General features: G+C 41.6%; 1 protein-coding gene across 1 annotated transcript in view; it reads right to left on the reverse strand.

Moving 5' to 3' along the window:
• Positions 1–27491, reverse strand: part of LOC124780314 — a 154591-nt gene that overhangs the window by 39240 nt on the left and 87860 nt on the right. The window contains exons 4-5 of the mRNA XM_047253771.1: positions 25263–25390; positions 5386–5561 (exon numbers count right to left, since the gene is read on the reverse strand). Coding sequence (XP_047109727.1) covers positions 5386–5561; positions 25263–25390 — 304 coding nt within the window. The remainder of the gene's footprint in view (positions 1–5385; positions 5562–25262; positions 25391–27491) is intronic.

Here is a 27491-nt window from a genome sequence, read left to right on the forward strand (position 1 = left end):
TGCTAAAAAACTCCACTGGCAAGCTTTACAAGAGAGGCGTTGTGCATCACAGATAGATTTACTATTGAAATTTCGGGACAGAACTTTTCAGGAGGAGTTAGGCAACATATTACTTCCCCCACATACATCTCGCTTATTGACCACAAGGAGAAAATTCGAGAAATTAGAGCCTACACAGAGGCTTACCGACAATCGTTTTCCCACGCACTATTCGCGGGTGGAACAGGGGTGGAGGGATCTGATACTGGTACCGGAAGTACCCTCCGCCACACATCATTAGGTGGCTTGTGGAGTATGATGTGGATGCAGATGAATTTTTTTCGGGCAGGCTCTTAATGACTCTTGCTTAAATTATTTTTTTCAAGAAAGGTGCTGTATGGGTCTTTTTATGTGGTCGAACGAGGGTGAGGAAGCTTTCCAGCATATGGAAATGGAATTATCAAGCAGCTTACTCTTATATTTAACTTTAAGAGCTGTGATAGGCGAGTATATACAGTGCTGTTTTTCTGGGGGGAACGCTGGGGGATGCGTACCCCTAAACTTTTTACGATGTTGAAAACTTGGAAGAGTGCCAAAGATTTATTTCACGGAAGTAAATATTTTATTTCATTTTTTCGTGTTGGTAATTGCAATACGAATGATACCAGTCCAGTTTTTGGTGGGAAAAAGCGAAGTCATTGACTGTTTCAATCATTTCGATGCTGCGGCAACAGTTCTCGACAACTCAATCGCTGGCAGCCAATTCGACAAGCATGTAGTGCCCTCGCCCGCTAATAGTGGGCGATGGTAGTGCTAAACGGATATGCGTACGCTCAAACGCCGAGCTACCGATAGCTGTCTCTACGGTCCTGCAACCATGATGATGTTGATGACGTCATGGCTAAAAGGAAACGGGTGGTATCCCATGCTTCAGTTATAAGTAATTTTCCTGCATTATATCCAATGTCGGAGTACCCTCAAACTCTTTTTTTAGAAAAAAGCACTGAGTATATATGTGAATGTGATTACGACAATGCCGACAGAAATTTTAGACACTACTATTGATGAGATTTCGTTTCAAAACACTTCTCCTGTAAATTTTCAATTTGTGAAATTATTTTATTGGTATGAAACTGTTCTTGTAGCTCAAACTGCTGTCGTAAATATCTCGGTAAAGAGTACATGTGATCTTGATGTAACGCTGCGCTAAGCTGCGCACTAGCCACTTTGAAATACATCTATTGCTGTGTGGACTTTAAAGTTTCCTCGTGCCGCTTCAGCAACTTTGAAGCTTGCCGCACTTCCGCAAGCGCTCGCATAGCTGAAGAGAAGAGAGGCCGTTGACCTCTATATTGACATTTCTTTGCAGAACGCACCACAAACACAACACACTATTACTTGGAAACATATGATTACACTTTGGAGCGTATACCTTATACTACTTACTGAAATGCTTATGAAGTGACGAGAAATATTCTTTCATCTACACACCTGACACAAGTATCATTCTACGAGAGTTGAAAGAATTTTTACTGACTTATGAAATGCCATATGGCTACTGAATGATGTTTTCATGCTTTGCTTTGTACATATCTGTTTATTTTATTTGATATCTAGTTTCTAGTTGCACTGTAGCATTGGTCTTATAAAATAAAATTTAATACATATGCTAATGTGAATACTTTCTGTTAACAGATTCATGAAATAATAATTTTATAGCCGACCGTTGTGGCCGAGCGGTTCTAGGCGCTTCAGTCTGGAATCGCGCGACCGCTACGGTCGCAGGTTCGAATCCTGCCTAGGGCATGGATGTGTGTGGTGTCCTTAGGTTAGTTAGGTTTAATTAGTTCTAAGTTCTAGGCGACTGGTGACCTCAGAAGTTAAGTCACATAGTGCTCAGAGCCCATTTAATAATTTTATAATCTACATTCTTAAAAGGAAGGAGCACTAGGAAAGGAAAGAAGCATAAGAAGGAGAAGTGACTAGTAACAGGAACTACATACATAATTTTTTTCAAGGTCTTCGTATTTCTTTTTGATAGAATAAGTTGAGGTGCACTACTTTAGTGTCAAGATGTGACACAGGCATGAAGATGTGAATAGACTTTCCCTTATCTGCATTACTATCTTTACTGTAATACTTTTTTCTGCTTGTGCTTTGTCATGTTAAGGTATAAATTATTGCATTTGCTGCTGCTATTTGTTTGGCATTGTTCTACTGAGTTGTACTTCGTATTACTCTGATAAGCCAGTTTTACCACTGATTTATTTTTCTTATTTGCTACATATTGTCTTATATGAATTGTAATGTTGTATTTGCTTTGCTAATTTAAATATGTTGCTGCTTGCTTTGCCATTTGTATTTTTTTGGCGTTCTTGTTTGTGTTAATGTTTATACTGCTGCATTGCCTCGTTCTCTAGTTTATATATCTGAGCTCAGTAGATTTAAGTTAGTTTAAGGGGGGCTATGCTATACAATAAAATGAAATATGATGAGTTGGGAAGAAATGTATTGAGAAGCTATAAGAAAAAGGTTTGGCTAAAATGTTTTGTATAATGAGGAACAATTATTTTGTTAGCTATGATTTTCTTGGAAACAAATCATCAGGTAAGAAAGATATGAAAGTTTAAATATAGATAAATGGGATTCTTTGTGGGAACAGATGTTGAAGTAAGAGAGATAAATGAAGTTTTAGTTGGAAATGAAGTAGTTTTGACTGAAAGTTACAGACCTATCAGTATGAAGGATATTATTGAAAGAAAAAAAATGAAAAAGAGTTGAAATGCTCGTCAGAAGTACTGCAGTACTAAATGTTACACTGAAAACAGACATTGTCCTTTCCTTTTGTGTTATTCCGCTATGTTTATGTGTACCCTTGTGTGTCTGTGTTCTTCCTGACTGTGTGTTTACCTGTTAAGATAAATTTGGTAGAATTTTTTTTTTGCTTCTAATACTAAGCAGCATTCGCTATGATGAGGAATACGGTTATCCTCAAATCTAATCTGGTTTTGTAACATATTGTTTACTTTGGGAAGATGTTTGGACATTATTTATTCTGTTATGTTTTCTTTTAATGCTCATGTGTCAAGTTAATGTTTCTAAGGATATTCTCACTTTTTATTTATTTACTTATGTCACAAATCCTGTAATACACTTGTTTATTTCTGTTCTTTTGTGAAGCCTATATTATTACAAATGTTATCTGTATTACCATGTTCATGATTGTAATGATGTTTTCTGTACTTTTGTAACTGTATTCTTATGCTGTAAAATTGTAATTGTATAGACACGAGTTCTTGAAGTTAAGTAAATAGTAGGGATTCATTTTACTGCACACATTTCTGTTGGTCATAGTATATGTATAAAATGTCAGAGGCTATATGACTGTGTTAATGCTTGCACATGTGTTGATAATTCACCGAGGGACTGGTTAACAGCACTGCTGGCTCTAAGGATACTGCAAAAAGTTAGTGAGTGGACAAGCAGTGGTTTATCGACTTGCTGCCGTGCCGAGTGGCCACGCGGTTTGAGGTGTCATGTCATGGAATGCGCAGCCCCTCCCGCCGGAGGCTCGAATCCTCCTTCGGGCATGGGTGTGTGTGATGTTCTTAGCATAGGTTAGTTTAAGTTAGTTTAAGTAGTGTGTAAGTCTAGGGACCGATGACATATGCAGTTTGGTCCCTTAGGAATTCATACACACATTTATGGACCTGCTATTGTGTGTGAATTTTCTTTTACTACTCAGACTTTGTGCATAAAACTGTCATAGACCACTCTCCTGATGAATGATTAGGACTGTCTTTAGGGACTGTGAGGTGTTTTTTTTGCTTTTGACCGACAGTATACTACTAATTATGTGCATTTGATCTATTTTATATTGTTAACATCAAAAAATTTTAACAAAATAGTCTTGGCCACTACCCAAAACAATTTGCAAAATTTTTTGAAAGGAGCAGGAGGGCTATGTAAGTAGGCTGTTTATGAGTTTGTATGTTGGCAGTACTATGTAGAGCTTTGCATTAATAACTCTGCCAGCGCTGTGACCACTCTCTAAGAAACTCTGTTGTTCAGACTAGCAGTTGGAGGTGAACAGCCAGCAGTGATGGAAGTTGGTGGTGAATAGCCAGCAGTGAGGGGGGCTGGATGTTAATAGTTGGCAGTGATGGAGGTTAGAGGTCTGAAGTGTTAGCACGAGCAGACGGTCTAGACGTGTCCGTTATGGAAATTTAATTTTGTCAATGATTATATAATTTTTGCCGGCCGCTGGTGGTCGAGCGGTTCTAAGCGCTTCAGTCTGGAACCGCGCGACCGCTACGGTTGCAGGTTCGAATCCTGCCTCGGGCATGGATGTGTGTGATGTCCTTAGGTTAGTTAGGTTTAAGTAGTTCTAAGTTCTAAGGGACTGATGACCTCAGATGTTAAGTCCCATAGTGCTCAGAGCCATTTGAACCATATAATTTTTGGAACTGGGTGTCACGGATGATTATATATTTTTTTGAACTGGTTGTCACATTATTAAGGTAAAAATACATTGTTTGCTTTGGAACACAATCTTTCCTTTGCTAACCACAAGCCTATCAGTAGTTAGAGCCTTCAGTAGTTAGAATCTTTTATTTAGCTGGCAGTGTTGGTACTTGCGACATTGCTGTAGTTTGTGTAATGAAGACATTCTATGAGGTAAGTGACTTATGATATGTATGGCTTATTGTTAGGGATTCCTTCCTATTCAGGGCCATTCTTTTGTATTAATTATTTGAATTTTGGTTATCATTTTTTGAGAAGTCATATCACGTTATCCATGAATATTGTGGGTAATTAATGCGTAGGAAAAGTTTGAGTTATGTTAGTCAGTGCAAATTCTGTAGGTCAGTGTTGAAATGATAAAGAATACGAAAGTGACACTTGCATTCAATTTCACTCAGTAGTTTTAGAACAGAATACTTTTGAATAAAGAAGTTTCACAAGGCATTAGCGTGATTTCTCCTGGAGGTGACATTTTCTTTTCCCATGTGGTACTTGTACCAAGTTTTTGTGTCAGGTACCGTTTCCGTAAATTACGAGACCCTGGCTAGTATCTGGCAGCAAGGGTATTTTCTGTAGTCAAAGTAGTAACACCATTCGGTGCTGTAGTTTGTTTTGCTCATATTCTACATAACATGTGGCACATTTTAAGACGGAAGCCAACCAAAAACTGAAGAATATACGGAATCCCAGAACTTTGTAAACGGCTAGTTACAGTATCAGTCTCCTTCACTGTTGGCCATTAGTCACAAATACTTTACTCAGTCCTGAACTACATGACGTCAGTTATTTGTATATCAGTAAGTAAGACGCACCAGTGAAAAAAGTGAAACATTCACAAAGCACAACAAGTTCGACAAAGTTTCGACTTGCAATAGCTTGTACCTTATTAGATAGATCCCAGAACTGTTCTTGTCTTCTTCTATCTTGTAGTTCATCATCTGCTCGCTGACGGATTGCATATCGTGTACCCAACCTCTTAACTTCGTGTGTAGCATGTCTCTCACGCGTCGCACGTCCTTGATCCATCCATGGAGTCGCTGATCATTTGGGTGAATACCCTAAGCCACACAGAAAATAGTCAAATTAAGTGCATGATATTCCCAAGCATTAGTCAATGTTAACTTACACTTACGCACGGTGTTTCAAAATTACACCAGAAAACTTTGAAGGGTTGTGGAAGTTCTCTTGAAGAACAAAATGAGGACAGCAACCTGTGTCCGGAAACGCCACCAAACGACGCTAACAGAGCGTCGAAGTGATAGGCACCGGCGCCGGCGCCTGCGTGTATATAATTATACAGGGTGAGTTCGTGATGATGTTACAGAATTTCAGGGATTCTGTAGCAGGGTAAATGCACCAATTTGAGGTAAGGAACCCTGGTCCGGAAACGAAGGAGTCGAAAATTATAAGCTAAAATCGTTCTGATACCTGTGACAGTGGAGTGGGTATATGCACCGGTACTGTTGTTGCTGAGACTGTCATATAGGCAACTTTCAGAGGTGGTAGCGTGAACCAGAACAAGAAAAACAGCCTAGTGATGGTGGACTCTTGAGAGAATACCCGAGGAGCTATGTGAAACATGTTTCCTCTACTGAACAAGTGGTCATTGCTCTTAAGGTATACGTTTTACAGGTCACGTTTACCAGATATTTTTTTCTTGTTTTTGTCCACACTACCACCTCTGGAAGTTGCCTAAATTATAATCTGAACACCAGGACCTGTACATGTATCCCACTGTCAGAGGTATCAGAACGATTTCCGCTCATAACTTTCGACTCGCTCGCTTCTGGACCCAGGTTCCTTACCTCAAATTGATACACTTATCCTTGTCCATCATCCCTGGAAGTTTGTAACACCATCACGATCACCCTGTATATACATATACATACTTCCGCCAGCGCCTGTAATTTCGAGGCTCCTTGGTATCTTTGGATGACGTTAGTGGACACGCATTTCTATCCTCATTTTGTTCCTCAAGAAACCTTCTACATCCTCTCGAAGATTGTCGGTGTAATTTTGAAACGCCCTGTGGGTATCGCTACTACATAACACTTAAATTATCGTCAGCGCATGACCGTAGTTTCAATTTTATATAGTCATTACAAGATTAATACAAAGTAAATATCTGGTGATGCCTTATCAAATACACACTGTTCTCTGCCTATAACGTCAGATAAGGAAGCTTCAGATATTTCTAGGCAGTTACAGTTGAAACAGTTGACTATGAATGCTTGCTCTTGCAGCAATATGAGTAAACTGCCAGTCAGCAGCAGCCGCGCGAGACACAAGTAGCCACGGGGAAGTAGCCGATTTTTTGATATTTTAAGAGTTCCTAACCAGGAGCGAATTGTATAGTTTCATCTGTATGCTTTCATAGTTTAGTTTCTTGACTTTCTGCGCGTTAATTTCATATTTAATAAACACAATCTTCATGTTATCGTTTGCGTCGGATAGTAAACCGATTTTGTGATGTATTGCAAGTTTCTAATCAGGAGCGAATTAATTAGTGTCAACTGTGTACTTCGGCAGTTCACTTTTCGAATCTCTGAGTTAATCTTAATTATTGGACACATTTCTTGTGTTTTCTTCCTTGTTCACAGTAGAGTGCCAAAGTGCGTGTCGAACGTCCTTGTTTGTCTGTGTAGTGTAGTTTTCATCGGAATTAAGTATGGAAAGGGACTGTGATGGCTATATGCGGATGCGATCCAGGTTGGCGACATTTCAGTCTCAACTTCAGGCTGTGGTAGCTTTGGTTACACAGCTCGGTCCTTACCGGCGAGCAGCACAGTTAGTGCTCGCGCTGAGGTTGACCCCTCACCTGTGATCGAGTGGGAGGTCGCCTCGGGGAGTGTTTGTCTGTGTAGTGTAGTTTTCATCGGAATTAAGTATGGAAAGGGACTGTGATGGCTATATGCGGATGCGATCCAGGTTGGCGACACTTCAGTCTCAACTTCAGGCTGTGGTAGCTTTGGTTACACAGCTCGGTCCTTACCGGGGAGCAGCACAGTTAGTGCTCGCGCTGAGGTTGACCCCTCACCTGTGATCGAGTGGGAGGTCGCCTCGGGGAGTGGCAGGCGGTGCAAGATTTCCTAAGGTCGCCCCAGTTTATCTGACAAACAGGTTCCATGTGCTGTCTGTGGCTGACACTGCCCCTCAGCCAGATGCAGTCGCTTGACGTGTTTCAGAGGGAACCTCTCAGCCTGCAAGATCCGGGAAATCAAAGAGGTTGTGATTACAAGTAGTTGGGAGCTCCAATCCGTTTCTCTCCTGGTGTAACCAGTGACTTCTTAAGATTAGTCCCTGCAAAACTCAGCAGTAATCATAGGATGCAACACCTGCACCTTTCGTCACTACGACTTCTCCCTCACCATTTACGACTGTCTCATCCAGCTAACTAATATACTAAAATACCTTGGACTAACTTTCGACTGGAGAGTAACGTGGAAACCTTACCAACCAGACTTCCAACACAAATCCCAAACTAAACTAAAATTACTAAAACTACTAACTGGCCTAACTTGGAGTTGCAACCCTCCACTGTCCTCCGTACACACAAAACCTTGCTCTGACATGTTCTTTGCTACACGAATGTTGCATGGATTTCCACCCCACACATGTTCTGTGACTCCCTCCAGACACTTGAATGCTATGCTTTCCATCTCGTTTCCCACAACCATAACGATGCTTTACTAACTCCTTACATTCTCACTTCTCCTCAGTCATACTGAATACCTCCAAATAACCTACAACATCAGCAAACCCGACTCCAAAATTTCAAACAATCCTATTGCGTGCTCTCTCCTTTCCAGTTCTATCATGCTGCCATGCCTCTAGCTACACATACCACCAACCCACCATTTGCACACCCTCAGTGTCCTCTCCTAAATAAATTTCAACTGTGTCCCTCTCCTGGATCACGAACTCCATCCCAACATACCCATCCCACCAACTGTCAATCCAACCCACCCTCTCAGATTCTTGCCCTCTCTCCATACCATGTCCCCCATTTACCCTGCCCCTGTTGCCCCCCTCCCTGTTCTCCATTCAAATTTATAGAGCCAAACACCAGCTACCCCTCTGTCCTTGTTCCCACAGCCACCCCGTCTCATCACAACCTCTTACCACCATAATTTTCCTATCGCCCTCTATACCAGCCTTTTTTTCATCAGTAAGCTGTAATTCCAAGGAAGGTCCTTTTCCATATTTTATCGAAAATGTAGAGTGCTCTGTTTTTAACGTTTGTCAGTATTTTTATCCGTTGTGTTAGGTGTCTTTCAAATGTTTATTCAAATGTTTAGTGCTCTTCAAACGTTCTTAAATGCGCTCTCGATTCTCATTTTTATCAGTGTTTTTAAACTATTCGCGAAGATAGCATTATTTATTATATTCTCTCATTAACATCACCTTTTCAGGTAGTTTTAAAGTCATGATAAATATGTATCCTTGTTCTGTGTTTAGTGTCTATGTCATAGATAATATCTATTGGCTGAAGAGCATGTTGATTGCCCCACTGCCAGCCCCCCCTCCCCCTCCCCCCACACATGGGACGAGCGAGGTCGAAATAACAAAGGCAAAAAAACATCACAATGTATGGATCCAAGGGCTGGAACCCCTCTTCCTCTTGGGAATATGAATTACCTGGGCTACTCTCAGGGTTTTAAATTCAGATAGGGAAAAGTTTCTAGCCATCTACGTAATGGTCAATGACTTTGTTGTCAGGCGTCATCGTCGGTGCTCATTATCCACCAATGCATTCACTGCCTGTCATCATTCGCATCCAGACCTCACCCTCGCCACTGGTCATCGCCACCCCATATCTTCACTGCCAGTCTTCGCCTCCACCATCTGATCAGCGCCGATTCATCGCCTGTTTGTCACCACCGCCGCCTCCATCTGTTTATCGCCGTCACTGCACCATGGCCGATTTAGCTGCTTCCTTCACTGTCACATCAGAGACATTCTCATCGTTCATAACTCCACCACAGTTTGTCACAGTCTTTCCAACGCCACTTCAGGGACCACTAACCCTAATCAACACCGGTAAACACTCTCTGCCGCCGGCCACTGTGGCCCAGCGGTCCGAGGCGTTTCAGTCCGGAACCATGCGGCTGCTACAGTCGCAGGTTCGAATCCTACCTTGGGCATGGATGGGTCTGATGTCCTTAGGTTGATTAGGTTTAATTAGTTGTAAGTTTAGGGGACTGATGACCTCAGATGTTAAGTCCTGTACTGCTTAGAGCCATTTGAACCATTTTGAGCTCTCTGCCACTATGGAACATTGACTCTATCAATCATATACACCTCTCCATCTCCTGTTCCCACTCTAACTACACGGAGCCTTTCTTCTACCCCAACATACCTACATTCGTCCTCCCTTAGCTACAGTATCCTGTCCCATCACAGCAGTAATACATGCATCTTTCCCCATCCCCAGCTCCCCCTACCTTCTCTCTTTCAGCCATCAGTCATCTGCTACCTCCATCACTGGCCGCCTGCATCACAGTCTGCTGGGCTACAGCTGCAACAGATGATGTCACAAGTACCATTCACTGAGTCTCACTGCAGTCACCAATGCAAGCAGGGCTGAAGGACCTGCAGAAGTCCCAGGTAACCATCAACAATGTCGCATCTCACCACCCCCATCATACAACCATTCTTCCATCTAAGAGCCGGTAAGAAGCCTACAAAACGTCAAAACACCAACATCTCTCCTACTCCCACACCTAAGAAACAGCAAACTGAATCTGACGACATTCAGCATATGGACACAACTCCTGTCCCTTCGCACTGTTTACCTACTGTCCAACCTGACTTTCTCTCCAACTCTGACCAAAAGTTCCTTAAACCCAAATGCCTCATCCTCGAAATTAAATACCTACCAAGCCTTCACATCCAACAAATCATCCCAAGAAAAGCCTCCATCTCATTAAAGTCGTTGAATCCCAGTTTCCACACTGACCTTTCCAAATTTCCTTTGGTTATCCTTGGTACCAAAGCCTGCTCAACACCTCTCACCAGCATACCCACGGCAAAACAACACCAGCCTCCAACCGTCCTCCCACCCCCAATGCAGTGTCACAAATGTCAGCCTTGTGGTCATGGATGAGGAAGCGGCATCTGAAATAAACAACCACATGGATTTATAACTCCAGAAAGCCCTTTGAATTAATAATAACTTTGGCCCCACTCACCACTGCCATATCTTCTCTAAATTTGCTGCCACCATGGACAATCTCCCTAAAGAAGGAGTCTTAATATACCACCACTGCCACAGGGTCGAACCTTAAAAATTCCTACTCAGTCCCACCAATGACGAAAATGCCTCCATTACAATGATCAGCTTACTGAAGATTGTAAAAAACCACCTCCTATCCAAACTGCAAAGCCTTCCATGTTCTTAAACAATGCCCTAACCTCCTCCTATCTGTAACACCTGCCCCCCCCCCCTCGATGCAAAACTAAGCTGCAACCTACTAAACCTGAGCTCACTGTCCCACTCTGTTCCACTGATACTCGCACTCACCCCAACAATTCCCCTGTCCAACACCCACTGCTGAAGATGTTATCAAATTATCCTCCAAAGCATTCACTCATTCCAACATCCATGTACTCTCTAACAAATCTCCCTTTTTGCCCACCCCATCGCAATAACGAAGCTACCTACTCCCAGAACCAGGTTCACTTTCTCTTCACCTTCCTCTATGCCCTTGTCTAAAACCTCAGCAGACCCCCTTCCCCCAAACAAACCATTCTAATGGTGTGACAGCACTACAAAAGCCTGTAACACTATATCTCCTCCCTCCCCACTAATAAAAATCTTTTAATGCATGCCCTGTTTGAAGACAAAATCCATACCTTTATTCTCCTTGAAATGTTCCTTCAGTCATTACACTTCCAGACCTCTCTCTGTATCATCCACTGCACAGATAACCACCTTCCTCTGGTCAGAGATGGAGTTTCAATTGGCCACCACAAGAACATCCCAGTTCAGTCACATCCCTTATATAATAATCCTACCAAACGTCTTATCCTTGCCCTATTTTTCGGAAGACTAACCATTACCTGTGCCACCATCTACATCTGACCTATTCATCCTATCCCCTATGACACTGTCACTCATTTTCCACTTACATCATGGCACTGATCTCAAAATTAGTAGTAAATCACCTGGAGGACTCCAGAGGTGGCATCAGTTTTCTGACTCCCTGCAGGGTGTTATTGTTCCCATCTCACACCACACCCATCCTGAAAGCAAAACCACCCCCTATGTCGTCCTAGCATCTCCCAAATTCTTTGGACGCCTCACTGCAGAAGTCTATAATATGATTGGAAGTGAATGTCTACCTGTATTCCTCATGATCTCTCACACAGAATCTCATCCTTGTGCACCCCATACCAACCTCCATCCAAAAGTTATCTAAGACTGCTCACACATCTACTGGAATGCCTAGTGGGAATCCATAGAAACCAAAATTGGAAGTTGCTTCCTGACCTTGTAACACCATAGCTTAGACACTACATACCTTTTGTTGATTCATTTAGCTTTCTATTTTGTTCAACATCCCATTGTTGAACTTCTGTAATTGGCATACGATTAATTCGATACTGCAATAAAGTGTAATCTCTGTAATATGCACAATATGAGCAAATGATCTTTTGTCTTCCTCATATAATCCCTTTGGTTATCTTTAAAATTAAATAATTTTGTATAGAACTACCAATATATGCAAATGTTCTGTTTTATTTAAAACGTTTGTTTGCTGTTATGTAAATTGCTGATCCTCACTTAGGGTTCTTAGTTATTTTGTATGTAAAAGGTGTTGTGCTTCCCCTTGGGATCGGAAGCATGCCGCGCGCGCAAATTGTAGTTGGCCTAGGTAGAAAAGGTGGAATTGAGAGTCAGTCAACTGCTCATGTAAAAGTTGTGTATTGTGCTGGTGCGGAGAGAGGCTTTCTGTGCCGCTTTCCAATGCCTCGGATGGATGGATGGATAAAGAGCTTGAACTATTCTGGAACTGATATCTATCATTGCCGCTAAGAAATGAGAGAGTCCAGCAGTTCTACCTGCAAATCCACCTACCAACATGCAATCGCCACCATATTGCGCAATCACTGAAAAGGAACTAAGAAATAGTAGAAATTTATGGTGAAGGATCAGCTCATTGGATACTTTAGTGTACGCAAATATAAGGTAACTTATACTCGAACTTTTATACCTACCTTGATTTTTTATCCCTCTGCCACATTTCCACTTAGGGTCTTTCCCATGCTAAAATAATTACCGAGTGTCCTTATTGAAAGAACATTAAATCCTAGTGTTTTACTAATTAATGCCTCTTGAACATAGTAAAAAAGAAAGTTAAAGTTATTGTGGCAAGAGAGTGAGCTTAAGTCCATGATGCTTGCTGAAAATAATTTTTCTATTAAAACTGCTTATTAATATGTTGTTGCCAACTTCAAAATTAAAAGTTCTGAAAACTGAGGCTTGTAAAGTTTAGCTTAGTAATGGTTCACATTGCTGCCTGTTGTAAATCGCAAAAGGTGAGTCAGTATCTTACAAATATGTCAATTTTGTGTCTCAGTGTAGTAGAAGTTGAAAACTGCAATTGTGGAAAGTTATATACTCATGCTTGCTAAGCGCTTGTTTCTCTTGTGTATTGAAAGTGCGTATTAATAGTGTAATAGGATCCACAGTTTACCCTTTATGCTCTTGATAAATAACAATTAATAGAAAGACCACTATCTATGAAAATAGTACCTTCTTTTGTTCAAAATTCAGTGTGAAATTGTTTGTTAGCGAAATACATTTAACTTTCATTCTAAATAGAAACGTATTAAGCTGAGAGAGACTTAACCTATGACCAGTTCATAGTTTTGCAGTGAACTACATTTACAATTTTTTGTCAGATAGGAAAATGTTTGAAAAGTAATATTGAACCTATGCCTATTTTATGATTCTACAGTGAGTATTGATAGATTAGATTAGATTAGATTAGTACTTGTTCCATAGATCATGAATACGACACTTCGTAATAATGTGGAACATGTCAGGTTAATAAAAGATATTACATTAGACAAAATAGTACATGTCACTCAATATTTTTAATTTTCAATTTTTTTTAAAATTTTTATTTATGATTCTACAGTGAATATTGATAGTAATATTATTGAGACCATTCAGTCTGACCAAGCCTTGAAGGCAAAAGTATATGTTATTTTCTGTTACCATTATGCAAATAGCCATGTTCTCTTATAACCTTTAGCAATTTCTTTAACGTGAACATATGCAGGTGCCAGAGTTCATTGCACAATCGTGTGACAAAGTATAGGCTGTGACTGCCCATTGAAGTTACTTATTTTCAGTTTCTTGAACAAGTATGTCAATCATTCTAATGCTTAATTAGGCAGGCGACCGGTTTCTTTCTTCTTTGAACAGTGTAGATAGGTAAAATATTTTGTATTACTGTTTAAATATTTACGTAATTCTGACTTGCACTTCCGATAAGCCACCTTCGTTAGGTACAACACAGTCAACATAACAAAATTCGTCTATGCTTCTTTATACGGCAATTGCCTTAATAAAAATGATTTCATTCATCTGAACCCCTCCTGTTTTGTGGTTAGGTATAACAGTGGCAGGCAGTAGTGTTATAACCTTCCAGCAACCTGACAGTTTCCCTCATGTCACAGCCTTTCTTCAGCAGACCATATCAAACGCTATATCCACCCACACTCCTACGAAGACTGTATACCCTCTCCCCCCCCCCCCCCCCCCCCGCCCACAATCCCCACACAAGGCCTACTCCTCCTCCAAGAATACTGCTGCATGTACTGTTTTTTGGTGCAGACACATTACAGGAATACACTCACACATCACTGGCAAATACAGGGACACACCAGGAATTCATTAAATGAAAAAAAGTCCCTGGGACTTGCACCAGACTCAACACTCCACTCCCCATTAACTCTCCCAAGTTCTCGAAAGCATTCCATCAAGTCACAGACACCAATCCCATATCTCACTACCTGTCCCACCCATTGCTCCCAGCTTCCAGTACTTGAATAACATACAGCAAATGGAATTAAATACACCAGTTACAGCACATGACATAAATCAACTACTCCACAAAAAACACACCACATCCCCTAGTCAAGACTGCATAACTTATTGACACCTTAAAGAATACCCCTTCTCCCTTGTAGTCACCCCTCCAGTCCCTTACACCACTATCCTCTCTACAGCTTACAATACTCAACAATTGAAAACATCCAAAATCCTGTTTTTCCTCAAACCACACAAACCTCTTCCTACCACTTCATCTGCCTAAGCTTAGTGTTTAGCAAGGTCTTCAAATCCATTCTCTCCAGACATATCTATCAACACCTGAACCAAAACCATCTCCTACCCCTTAACTAGTATGGCTTCTGCCCCAACTTATCCTCTGATAACCATCTCTTGCACTCATCCATCTCTCATCCCACTGACTCCACTCCCATAAATCTGCTATTTTTGTCTCCCTCGACGTAGAGAAAGCCTGTGACCGTGTTGGGATTCCAGTCTTCTTTTCGAAATCCAGACATATAGTTTTCCAATTAATTATGACCACTTTACATCCTTCCTATCTACTCGCCCCTCATTTAATCTCTATTAACAATATCAATTCCCATATATTCCATCCTAGTGCAGGAGTACCCTAGAGTCCCATCCTCTCTCCTCTCCATTATCTCTTCTACATTGCTGATATGCCCAAACCACCCTCACCAGATCGCCTCCTTCAGTGTGTTGGTGATACCACTTTCTCGCCCTCTACCCTACACTCCAGAAATCCCAATGATCCCTCCAAATCCATCTCAATCAGTCTACCTTCTTGTGTATGCAATCGCTCCTCAGGATCAATCCCTTCAAAACCAGGCAACAGTTAAAGGACAAAGAACCTACACTTTCCGCCTCCATGAATTCTACCTTACCATTTATGACTGTTGTGTACAGTTAATTAGCCTTCGACCAGCCACTAATGTGGAAACCTCACCTACTAACAATCCAACAGAGCGCTCTCAATAGACTAGAACTACTTACAGCCTGAACTTGAGAATTACATTCCTCCACTATTCTGCTCATATACAAAACCCTGATCTGATCCACCTTCTGGTATATGAATGCTGCATAGATCTCCACCCCACCATAGTTCTGTTAAGTCCCTCCAAATCCTTGAAAGTCATGGACGCCACATACGCCTCTCCCACGTGGATCCTCTGCAATCTTATCAAATTCCTACCTCTCCTTATCAACATCTAACATCTTTGCATCTCCTGTTCCATCTGCAAACTAGATTCCAATAACACCACTGTCTTCCCTCCGACCACCAACCCTGGTATGCTTCCACCCCTTCACACACTCCATATCCTAATTATCAATGCAACTTCAACCAACTTGCTCTCCCAAATAACGAGATTTTCCATCTGCAAACTAGATTCCAATAACACCACTGTCTGCCCTCCGACCACCAACCCTGGTATGCTTCCACCCCTTCACACACTCCATATCCTAATTATCAATGCAACTTCAACCAACTTGCTCTCCCAAATAACGAGATTTTCCCCTCTTTCCTACCAATTTTAATGCTCCTCCGCCTGTGGCACACCACATTGGGGTCTCCTCTCTGCTTTTCCCTCTCCATCCATCCCTATCTCTTTCCTGTTGTTACCACTAACGTCCCCAAGCACTACAGTACTCTTCAACCTCTCTCTTCCCATTGTCTCTATTCCCCCTATCCACCTCACCTTCTACCTAGCCTCTCCACAGTTTCGTTACGTACTTCTTTACCCACACCCCTCAACCATATGGAACATATACTCTCCCTCAATAATACTTCTCACCAAGACATGAAAGTGCAGTGCTTCCGCGTTTTTTATGAGTAGAATTTCAGCTTTTGTGATGTGTTCTTAAAAATGTATTAATTTTCGTTAGTTTGGTTGTCTGTCTATAATTTTAAGTAGAAAATAAGTCATAAAATTTTTCTCATTCTACATTTTTTTTTCATTCGCTTTGCTGAAGAGCGGAATATTGTTCCGCTGACAGTCCACTCAACAGCCCAAATGGGGCAAGTGGGATGAAATAACATTATAGGAAAATAGACATGGTAATGTATTCAATTTAAGAATGATTTCTGTAATAAGTTTTTATTTTTTGAATATTTTGTTCATCGTCATCAACTTTAAACTGTCAGAAGATAAATAGATTTTTTACAAGGTTAAATAAAAATCGTTTTGCTTCCTTGCATTCAGCTGCGAATATTTTATAGAACTCTACTTTCTAATGAACCTCTTTCTAAGTACTTTGTACATATATCTGTAGCTTATGTAAGCATCAACGACCTCTAGAATAGCTTTCCAACCCATACTCTCAGATAACCGGTTGAAGCAAGTGTGGCAATTTCGACTGATGTTATTTTTACATATGACTTTTTGCGGAGGTATGTCGTGTTTATATTATAATTTTTGTCCTTCTTTTAATCCCTTAATGTAGTAGGCAGTAATTTATTTTCTTTTACACTGAAGCACCAAAGGAACTGTTTTAGGCATGCATATTCAAATACAGAGATATGTAAACAGGCAGATACGGTACTGCAGTCGGCAACGTTTATATAAGACAAATGTCTGGTGCAGTTGCTAGATCGGTTACTACTGCTACAATGGCAGGTTACCAAGATTTAAGTGAGTTTGAACTTGGTGTTTTAGTCGGCGCACGAGTGATGGGACAAAGCATCTCCGAGATAGCGATGAAGTAGGGATTTTCCCGTACGACAATTTCACGAGTGTACCGTGAATATCATGAATATGGTAAAACATCAAATCTCCGACATCACTGCAGTCGGAAAAAGATCCTGCAACAACGGGACCAACGACGATTGAAGAGAACCGTTCAGTGTGTCAGAAGGGCAACCCCTCCGCAACTACTGCGGCTTTCAGTGCTAGGCCATAAACAAGTGTCAGCGAGCGAACCATTCAACGAAACATCATCGATATGGACTTTTGGAGCTGAAGGCCCACTCGCGTACCCTTGATGACTGCACGACACAAATCTTTATGCCTCACCTGGGGGCATCAACACATTGGACAGTTGATGACCAGAACATGTTGCCTAGTCAGACGAGTCTAGTTTCAGATTGTAGCGAGGGGATGGACATGTACGGATGAGGAGACAATCTCATGAATCTGTGGACCCTGCATGTTTGTAGGCGGCTGTTCAAGCTGGTGGAGGCTCTGTAATGGTGTGGGACGTGTGCAGTTGGAGTGATATGGGACCCCTGTTACGTCTAGATACAACTCTGGCAGGTGACACATATGTAAGCATGCTGTCTGATTACCTGCATCAATTCGTGTCTATTGTGCATTCCGACAGACTTGAACAATTCCAGCAGGACAACGCGGGACCCACATGTCCCGAATTGACGCAGAGTGTCTCCAGGAACACTCGTTTCAGTTTAAACACTTCCGATGGCCACAAAACTCCCCAGACATGAACATTATTGAGCATATCTAGGATGACTTGCCACATGCTGTTCAGAAGAGATCTCCACCTCCTCGTACTCTTAAGGATTTTTGGACAGCCCTGGAGGATTCATGGTTTCAGTTTCCTCCAGCACTACTTCAGACATTAGTCGAGTCCACGTCATGTCGTCGTGGCACTGCTGCGATATTAGTCAGGTGTACCAGTTTCTGTTTCTCTTGGGTGTACTTCTGTTGTATGTTCTGAAGATGGCTGCTGCATAGCCGAAACCGGTAACTGTCTTCAAAAAACTTTGCGATTAAGACAATTAAATAAAAAATTATGTACATCATATGATCGCTCTCCAAACTGTCATTTTATGGCAAATTGTATTCAAAGGCGTAAGTGACGTAGTCAGCCCTTTTTTAATTGGTGTTTCAAAGTTGTAATTCCAATGATGACAACACTTACAGACTTACACGTGGGTAGTGTAAATGAACACAGCTTAGGTCGCGTCATTGCGTCAGCTCTCTACCTGTTGATGGCAAGTCAGATAATGTTCATTATCTGGTTGCGAACTTTCCCAGTGCCGTATTAAATCGTCGCTAATGGCCTTCTGGTTGCGACTTCGGGGACAGATTTATATCGTCTTGGAGAATATCTTACAACTTCATACCAAGCAAATTCATAAATGCTTTGGCATTTCGATTCCAAGACCCGAATCAGAGAAGAAGTGTTATTGTGATTTTTTATGGGAGTCCCTTTGTAACTGAACGTTTATCGCCAGTCGGAATTAGAGTCTCTCGTATAGGCTGCTGGAATTCTGCTGTGCAGGAATAAGAGTTTTGTATATTTCTTGTGGGTAATGTACACAAAACAAATTGGAAGACATAGAGCCAAAGAAGTATATTATGATTTTACAAATGTGGTGTGTTATCTATTTGATGTTTTACCATGTTCTGCTGAAGTTGTTTTGAGTTATTGCAATGCTTAATCAGATATGACAAATGGAAGTCCAGTGTATGAATTCCTGGATAACTGTTAAGGGCAGGTAAGGTTAGCAGGTTGAGGAAGTGCAGTTTGACTTCAAACACACAGAGCAAAAATGTAGACCTCTGGTATCACTCGGTCATATGGAGAGCACCAAAAAAATATTGCATGGAGGGTGCATTTCGCAGCGTTGGAAGAAATTATTCAAAAATCTGAAATTGCGGAGGCTAAGTTGAACTTGAGAAACACAGAGTTCAGTCTGCAGGAAACAAAACTCTTTGGTCATGTAATTACACCGTAAGGTATAAAAGCAAACAGGGACAATCTGGAGGCGGTATACAGTTTTGCGATATCTAGTTGCAAGAAGCAACTTAGAAATTTTCAACGTTTGTGCGATTTCTATTGCCAAGTGCTAAAAAACGAGTCCTTTCACAACCTAGTTAACAGACGTAGCATGTGGTCCTGTAGGAAAGATTGTGAGGAAACATTTCGATGGATTAAAACAACGATAATGAACACAATGGTATTGTTACACACAGGTCTTCACAAAACTTTTTATTTAGCCTTTGATGAATCTGATTACAACATGGGAAACACCTGTGTCAGATCGACGAAGAAGAAGAGTGCGGTAACGACTACGTTTTGGAGCAGAATGTTAAACTATGGATAAAAATATCCTGTGACAGAGAAATGAGCAGTGGCGGTACCATTCACATTCACGAAATTCTGCCGACATCTAGCCCGTTAGAAATCTGTAGTGGTAACACACCACTGACCTTGGTTCTCCCTGTTAGTAAGTAAATTGTGACATGGGAAATTAGCACGATGGACCTTAGCTCTGCAAGAGTTCGGTTTCGAGATTCAGTGCGTATCATGTGAACAAAATGTGGTTCGTGTGGCAGTCTTACGCTTGCTGGAGTGCCTGGAAACATCAGAAGCACAGCTGGTGACACCAGAAGACAGGATACTCCTCGTGAACGTCGTGGCGCACAAATGACCAGCTCGCAAGAAGCTGAGAAACATATACTGTGAACAAAAGGCAGAGGGAGCTGGCAAACAGTTTCAGCGCTTTGTTGGACGTTATCTACTTGTAAGCTGTCTTCCTTTGAAATATATGTTTCCCTTCAAATCGCATGCATTCTAGTATTACCAGAAGAATGGTGTGAGACCTTATTTACTGAGTGAATGATCTCATTTAAGACCAAAGATATTTTTGGCTCTTTTAGATAGAAGTTCCTATGTAGAATCTGGATAAACTCCTCTAGTTGTGAATTGCGTTCTTTAGTTTTAATAACGTTATGACTCCACGATAAAATAATTACGTTGAAAGTAGGTAAATTTGTGTGATTGACGTCTCTGAATTGCAGGGTATCTGTTCCGGTCGGCTTCCTTCCATTTGCGTCCTTCTTCCAAACTTGCACGTGTTTGTGTTAACTGTATTGTACTGCGTCGGTGTATTTCGCCAAATACATTGTGCTTATAACTGCAGACTTCAACAGTGGCGACGAGTATATTTGAGCTGTCAGTGCGTCGACATATCAGGCAATATAGACCCAGAATTTAGTTAGCAGTGACTTCCACAACGGCAGGAACAGCAAAAACAACTACTGGAACACCAGCAGCAGCAACTGTGCTTACCACAGCAGTATTAACACCGTTGCTACCAGAAACTAGGCACCATCGACATTTACCTCGTTTCCCTGATTGCTGGACGGCGCTGAAGATTTGGAAACGCACCTAAACCATCATTTCACAGTGTACGACGCAACTCATTCTTATCGAAAATGATCTTTTTATTTCGGGGTCTTCGCATAGTGTGTTGGTGTTGCACCATAAGTTGTTCCTCACGATAAATCCTGATAGTTTGTCTTTTGCTGAACTTTTTTAACTATTGTCATATGTTTACTGGTGTCATTCCCGAGTGGCGCAAATTAGATTGGAATTTTACCGGCATTTTAAATTTCAATCAGAATCGTACAAGCACTGGATCACTGACATTCGGGGTCTTAATTTGTAATGCTTTTTCGTGCTCAGATCGAATATGTCACAAATCGAATGCAGACCCACGACTCGAGAAGGCTGTTCCAATGTTCAAACGGTAAGGAAGTGTGTGCACAGACTTTGCGGTATTCGGACTCTCCCCGAGACGAGGCTCTTAAAACAGCCCAGGTTTTCGAATTCACACAGGAATGCGACAGCCGGTGGGAGGCTCGGCGAGGGGGGTCCGCCGCCTCAGGCTGCGCTGCGCGTCAGCCACGGGAATCGTCAGCGCCAGGACCTCACCGGCGACAGGTCACGCCCATTCACCCCCCTCCACAGTAAGGGACAAGTCCCACCTTTTCATCCCCTCTGCAGCTCCTATATATATTCTTTGGGATCTTCCCCTAGAGTGCATAGTCTTCCATTTGGTTTACTGCGTTTGTTTGCACATTATAGTAGCGAGCACTGTTTTACTGCTTTGCAGTATTTGTTTCTTTGCAGTATTTGTATCTTTTAATGTATTTCCTTGGACGTCTTGGTAGTGTACGTTTGCATTGCAGCAGTATTTACGTTTTTTCCACATCTCCTTTGTGACTTTTACAGCATCTGCTTCGTCTTTGTAGTACTATTTTACCGCTGATGCTTCTTCGTTGCAACAGTGTTCTGAAATGAGTGCTTTTAAATGTGAGTTTTGAGGAATCGAGTACAAATAACGCAGGCCTCTGAAGCAGCGCATTTCCACAGCGAACTCACAGAATCTGAGCGAAATAATGACTCCCGTAAAGATAACGAACATTCGTCGACCTATTGGTGGTTCCTACTTATGCGATAAGGATTTTACTTAAAGTAGTTTTTTTAAAAACCTTCATTCACAATTATTTACAATTATATTTATATGTACAGTAGTTTACAACACCATCAGCAAAATTTTCGTGGGGAACGGCAACAGAAACGTTGAAGTACGTGTGCATTTGAAACTGATTCTAAAAAGTGCTGGGTGGATTCTTTCCAAACCGAACATAACTTATGTGTGAAATCACAAGACCTAGAATTATTCAGTGAAGATAAATTTTTCAAAGTCGAAAGGAGAAACAGATCGTGTTACACATTCCATTCATTGCTAAAACCACAAAAGCCTTAATGTATTTTTGGAGAGTGTAACAATAATGATATTCGCCATTCTCAAACAAAAGTAATCATTTAACTGGGTTTTAACTTATTTCAAAACATTTGAGAAAGATTTGAATTTTAGGTGAAGCTAGGAACATGCGTTTATCCCTTTGAAATAGTCAGTTTGTTTCACTGTAGTAAACACTGAAAATCTTTTAATCATCTCTAACAGAGTTAACAGAATGAAATCATTAATAACTATTTTACTGTACCATTACTGTTGAGCATATCACACTAACAAAGTCAACTGAAAATTTGAACTATCCAATTGTATGTCACCTACAACTTGTTCACACATTTGCTTTATTCCAATGTGTTAAGTAGTTACAAAAATTTCACTGAGTCAATAAAGGTATGTCATTATAGAATTTGTTGTGTTTATCACCTTGCTCATTTCACATACTTGTAAATTAGCCACTGTGCTGGAGATTTGAGGTGGAGCCATTAATCCGGATTACTAAACATTTGGATGTTATTGAAATATTCTAATAACTGTAAATTTACTAATATGTACTACAAGATACAAACCTTTTAGTTTGACACTAAGAAGCTGCTCGTTTTTGGCACTTGGAATATCACGACAAAGCCCTTTGAGAGGAAGTGGCAATACTTGTGACGTTTGTGTCTGTTAGTTACAATAAATTTCAGATAAACTGTGAAATACATAATCATGACAAGCTACTATGTGATTCACGTAGACTTCCCACCCCCACCCACATTCAAATTCCAAGGTAGTATTTATATTGCTACAATAAACTTTCAGCACACTTAAAAATTAGAATTTTGAACTCATATAAATTTAAAACAAAGCAAAAGTAATAAATTGGTAGCCACCCCCTAAAGTTATGGTCTGTAGAAGACACTCTTAATCCCCAGTTGCAATGTATGTATCAGAGGAAGAGTATACTCCTGTTGTATGTATTCACTTGTGCATTTACTGGTATATGTGTATCACCATAGAGCTCCTCCCAATAATTCATTAATACCTATAAAATCAGCAACTGTTCCAAAAGTGGTAATTTCTATGAGAGCAAATGTTGACACAACTTATTTAACTTCCAGAGGACTATTTTAGATCAGATGGGTTGGAAATGGATATTTGGTGAATTCTGTTAGGGATGTGATGAATACACATATTAATGGTTCATTCTATACAAACAACACAAAAAGGATACATTTTCAATTGAAACACCTGATTTTTTTCACATTTGCTACATTCAGTGCTTGTGGTTAGAGATTAAAAACCAAAAGTCTGTAGACATTTATGACAACTGTGTGGAAAGTTAAAAGTCTGCAAAGTTTGGAAACAAATTAACACATTTCAGGATAAATGACTATTATTATTATTGTTATTATTATTATTCTGATCCATGCACAGCAATGGAACTTCTATACTACTACTACTACTACTATTACTCCTTGGTACTACAGTCCTTGTAGGGCTTTGGCCTACCAGACAACCTCTGGCCACTCTTCTCTGCTGACTGCCTTGGCTCTCCATCTTCTCAATCCCATTCTACTCAAGTCCTCTTGCACGCTGTCTAGCCATCTAGTTCTTGGTCTGCCCCTTATACTTACGACATCCACTGGGTTTTCCTTTGAAAACTTTTTTGACTGTGCTGTTCTCCACCATTCCTTCTACATGTCCCAACCAACACAGTCTATTACTCTTTATTTCAGTCACAATATCTGGTTTGTTGTACAACTCTCAGATCTCCTTATTATTTCTGATTCTCCAAAAATTCCTATCATTCACTGGCCCATAGATTTTCCCAAGTATCTTCCTTTCCCATCTTAGCAACAACTCCTCATCGTTCTGTGTCATAGTCCAGGTGTCCAAACCATTCATACCACAGGTCTAACTAATGTACGATACACCATCAGCTTCAGATTCCTACTGAGGCTCCTTGCTTTAAACACTTTAACCAGTGCAAAGTAGCTCCAGTTACCAGCTGCAATCCTTGCATGTATTTCCTGTCTCTTAACATTATTCTCAGGGAACCAAGATATTTAAAGCTCTCACAGTGTTCATATTCTTTTCCATTCAAAGTTATGCTTCTTCCTCCTTCACTATATCTTTTCCTAGATGTTAACATATATTTGGTCATTGACTGATTAATGGTCAGCCCATCTCTGCACCATATCTTCCTACCTTTTCCAGCTTTTCTTCCAAGTCCTGTTTCCTCCTGGATAACAAATCAATATCATCAGCATACACAAGCTCCTGAGTCAGTCTATTAAACAGTGTTCCCCCAGGGTTGTTGCTTTGTGTCTTTCACATTACACTCTCCAAGGCGACATTTAACAGAATTGTGGAGAGCAGCAGCAGCGGTAGTGTCTGCACATGCAAAAGCGAGACTGATAAAAGCTTGACCAATTACGCCCATAAGTGCCGCCTCCTTGTTGAATGGGTGGGGAGGGAGGAATGCTGTAAGTGGTTCTGGTAGCAACATGGACCTATCACAGGTGTCAGATATCGGCTAGTACTTACAGACCTCATCACTAGTGACACAGCCATGTGCAAGCTTTCACCGCAAGCTCTGGGAAGCAGCCACGCCCCCAGAGTGCATCTCACATCACCTGGTGGCACCCTGTAACCACCGATCCGCTATAAACATGCGCCTGCAGCTCAAAACATCGATTATAATACATTAGCTTTTACTCCAGACTGTGCATGGACCCTATTATGGCCAGATCCATTGTATTTGTGAAACTGCGAACTTACATATGTTTTTACTGTGTGCATCTACTGTGTCACTTTCTTTCGTCCATAAATTGTGATAAGTATTGTAGCTTTACCCATCAGTTTTAAAAGAATATATCGGTCTCCATTCTGAAAAGTAGAGTACTTCTTAGCAGTATGCTGAGTAATTTGGTATCAACACAGCGATTGTCATCAGTAAGTCTGATTATTTCAAGAATGTATACAATTATCTGGCAGTTTAACTGAAACAAAACGTGAGAGCTCCTTGCATCATCAGTTGCAGCTGAGTTTACAGTAAATTACAAAAACTCGGTGGAGAAAGATGGATGAGACTTTTCTTTACGCCATACGCATCAGCACACAAAAATTTATTCAACTATTGCATATTAAATACTGTAATTACGATCGCTGTGTAACAACACTTACCATGTGTTCGAATGCGAGGGGAACGAACACTTGTGAGGTATGCGTCACACCAAGTGAGATCAGGTGCGCAATGTCCTGCGTGTAGTTTGCCAGGTGCTCCAGGTAGACCGAGTAATCAGCCTCGAATTCTGCACAACAAGACAAATAACATACTAGTGGAGAATCGAGTGGAACAGATTTCTGCAGATGTACAACATTCACTTTCCGCCTCCACCAGCTCACAGAGCCTATGAAAGCAGATTTTACTTTTTGAAATTAGTTCAATCTACACTGTCAGAAATGGTAAGAGTTACAGCGTGGAGAGCTTGGCGGAACGTTACCAAACTCATACACCAGCCGACCGACCAATGAACAAGATCAGTTCCTCTCCACGGAACCAGGAAAACGGCCACAAGATTCAATACAACGACACATAGAATATTGGCGCCCACAACGACCAACAACACCACAGCTGTCGAACTACACGACGTACTGGACAGCAACAGCATGGCGAGGAAAATGCACTGCCTAAAATTACGTCACCGACCAGGGCAGGTAACCGGAACATCAACGGCCACAAGGCAGAAGATACCGCTGGTCAAATTAACAGGGAATAAATTAAGTTAAACTCTACAGGAAGACGCCTGGAATCTTAATCGACTTGAAACACACACGTTGTTGCTCACGGGAATGTCCCAAAAGTGAGAACCAGGATCAAACGAAGAAATGTAAACAGCTGAGGCTTGATACTAGGTTAAGTGAGGACTCAAGTCTCATGTCCGAGATCGGTGGGTGACGAACTTCGTAGCACTCGCAAGCAGCACCTCACATTCCAACCGTGTGTGCCCGCCGGCAGTGGCTATGGCCCGACTCCGCGCGACGGTGACTTCCTAGCTGTTCCAAGCCAACCGACCGACTCCCCAGGCAAGGAAACGGTGAAAGGACCAAATATACGTTGGCCGATAAGACAACCGACCGAACGACCAACGAACAGTCGTCCCGCTCCAATCTCCCTCCGTCGGAGAGTTGATGGGTGTCGCCAGCGGTCGGCGAGCACTTTCTGCCGACGCGTCCCAGCGCTCCGTCCCCGAATCCACTGCTGCTGCATCCCAACTGCACTGCTGGTCCGTCTCCAACTGACTGCCATACACACGACGACTCGGAAATACTTTCGGTCACTCCAGAGATGGTAAGACAGTGCACTTTTCGATACGCCCTGCTGCTGCCGCTCACGGGCAGATAAGGCAGGCAGTTAGTGACACCAGTAAATGGTATAAGAAGACGAGGCGGCAGTAATAGGAGATGACAAACAATAAACGGCATGAACACGAGCCTTGCAAGGCTCAGTTAGTCACGGTATGTAGTTGTGATATGGACACAGACGAGATTCCAGAATTAGTTCATGATGTCCAATCTGGAGTTCTGTGGTTAACAGAAGTCAAATAATTGATTTCTGTTAACCGCAGAACTTCAGATTGGACATCATTGAATATAAGTGCTCTGTTGGTTCCTGTTCAAATGTTTCAAATGGCTCTAAGCACTATGGGACTTAACGTCTGAGGTCATCAGTCCCCTAAGACTTAGAACTACTTAAACCTAACTAACCTAAGGACATCACACACATCCGTGCCTGAGGCAGGATTAGAACCTGCGACCGCAGCAGTTGCGCGGTTGCAGACTGAAGTGCCTAGAAACGCTCGGCCACAGCCGCCGGCTGGTTCCTATAATAAAGTGTACTTTAACCACGCTTGCATTTCGTGTTGTTATGAGAGGAAACCGGCCACCCACCTGTCATACCACCCTCTCCTCATCCAGGCAGCAACCACAAAACATTACAAGAGCGCTCAGACACAACAAGTGGCGCTGACTCTGATCAACAAGTTTTGTCTGCTTTTCATGTGTTCTCTGTCGCTCCAGGGGAGCTGTCGATACAGTGATTCTATTTCATAATTTGTTCTTTTTGTTGCCTGTTTTACAGGAGGGGAGCAGCAGAACTAACCTATTTCTCTTTTCAGGTGCTTTGCACATTGCATTTCTATTTGTATTTTCATATTTTGCTGTAACTTGTTAGCGTTAGAATGGCTGCCCCACCCCCTTCACCCCCTGTTCCTGCGCCTCAGCCATAGACTGCTCCTGCTCTCTAGAACTAAATCGGATTTTTCAGTTTCAGACCCAACAAATCGCCACATTGCTGTCTATTGTTGCTTGCTGCACAAGCTGCTTCGGCTGCCCAACCGACCAACCAAAATT

Source organism: Schistocerca piceifrons, chromosome 1, assembly GCF_021461385.2.
Source record: "Schistocerca piceifrons isolate TAMUIC-IGC-003096 chromosome 1, iqSchPice1.1, whole genome shotgun sequence".
In the NCBI taxonomy this organism is placed as follows: domain Eukaryota; kingdom Metazoa; phylum Arthropoda; class Insecta; order Orthoptera; family Acrididae; genus Schistocerca; species Schistocerca piceifrons.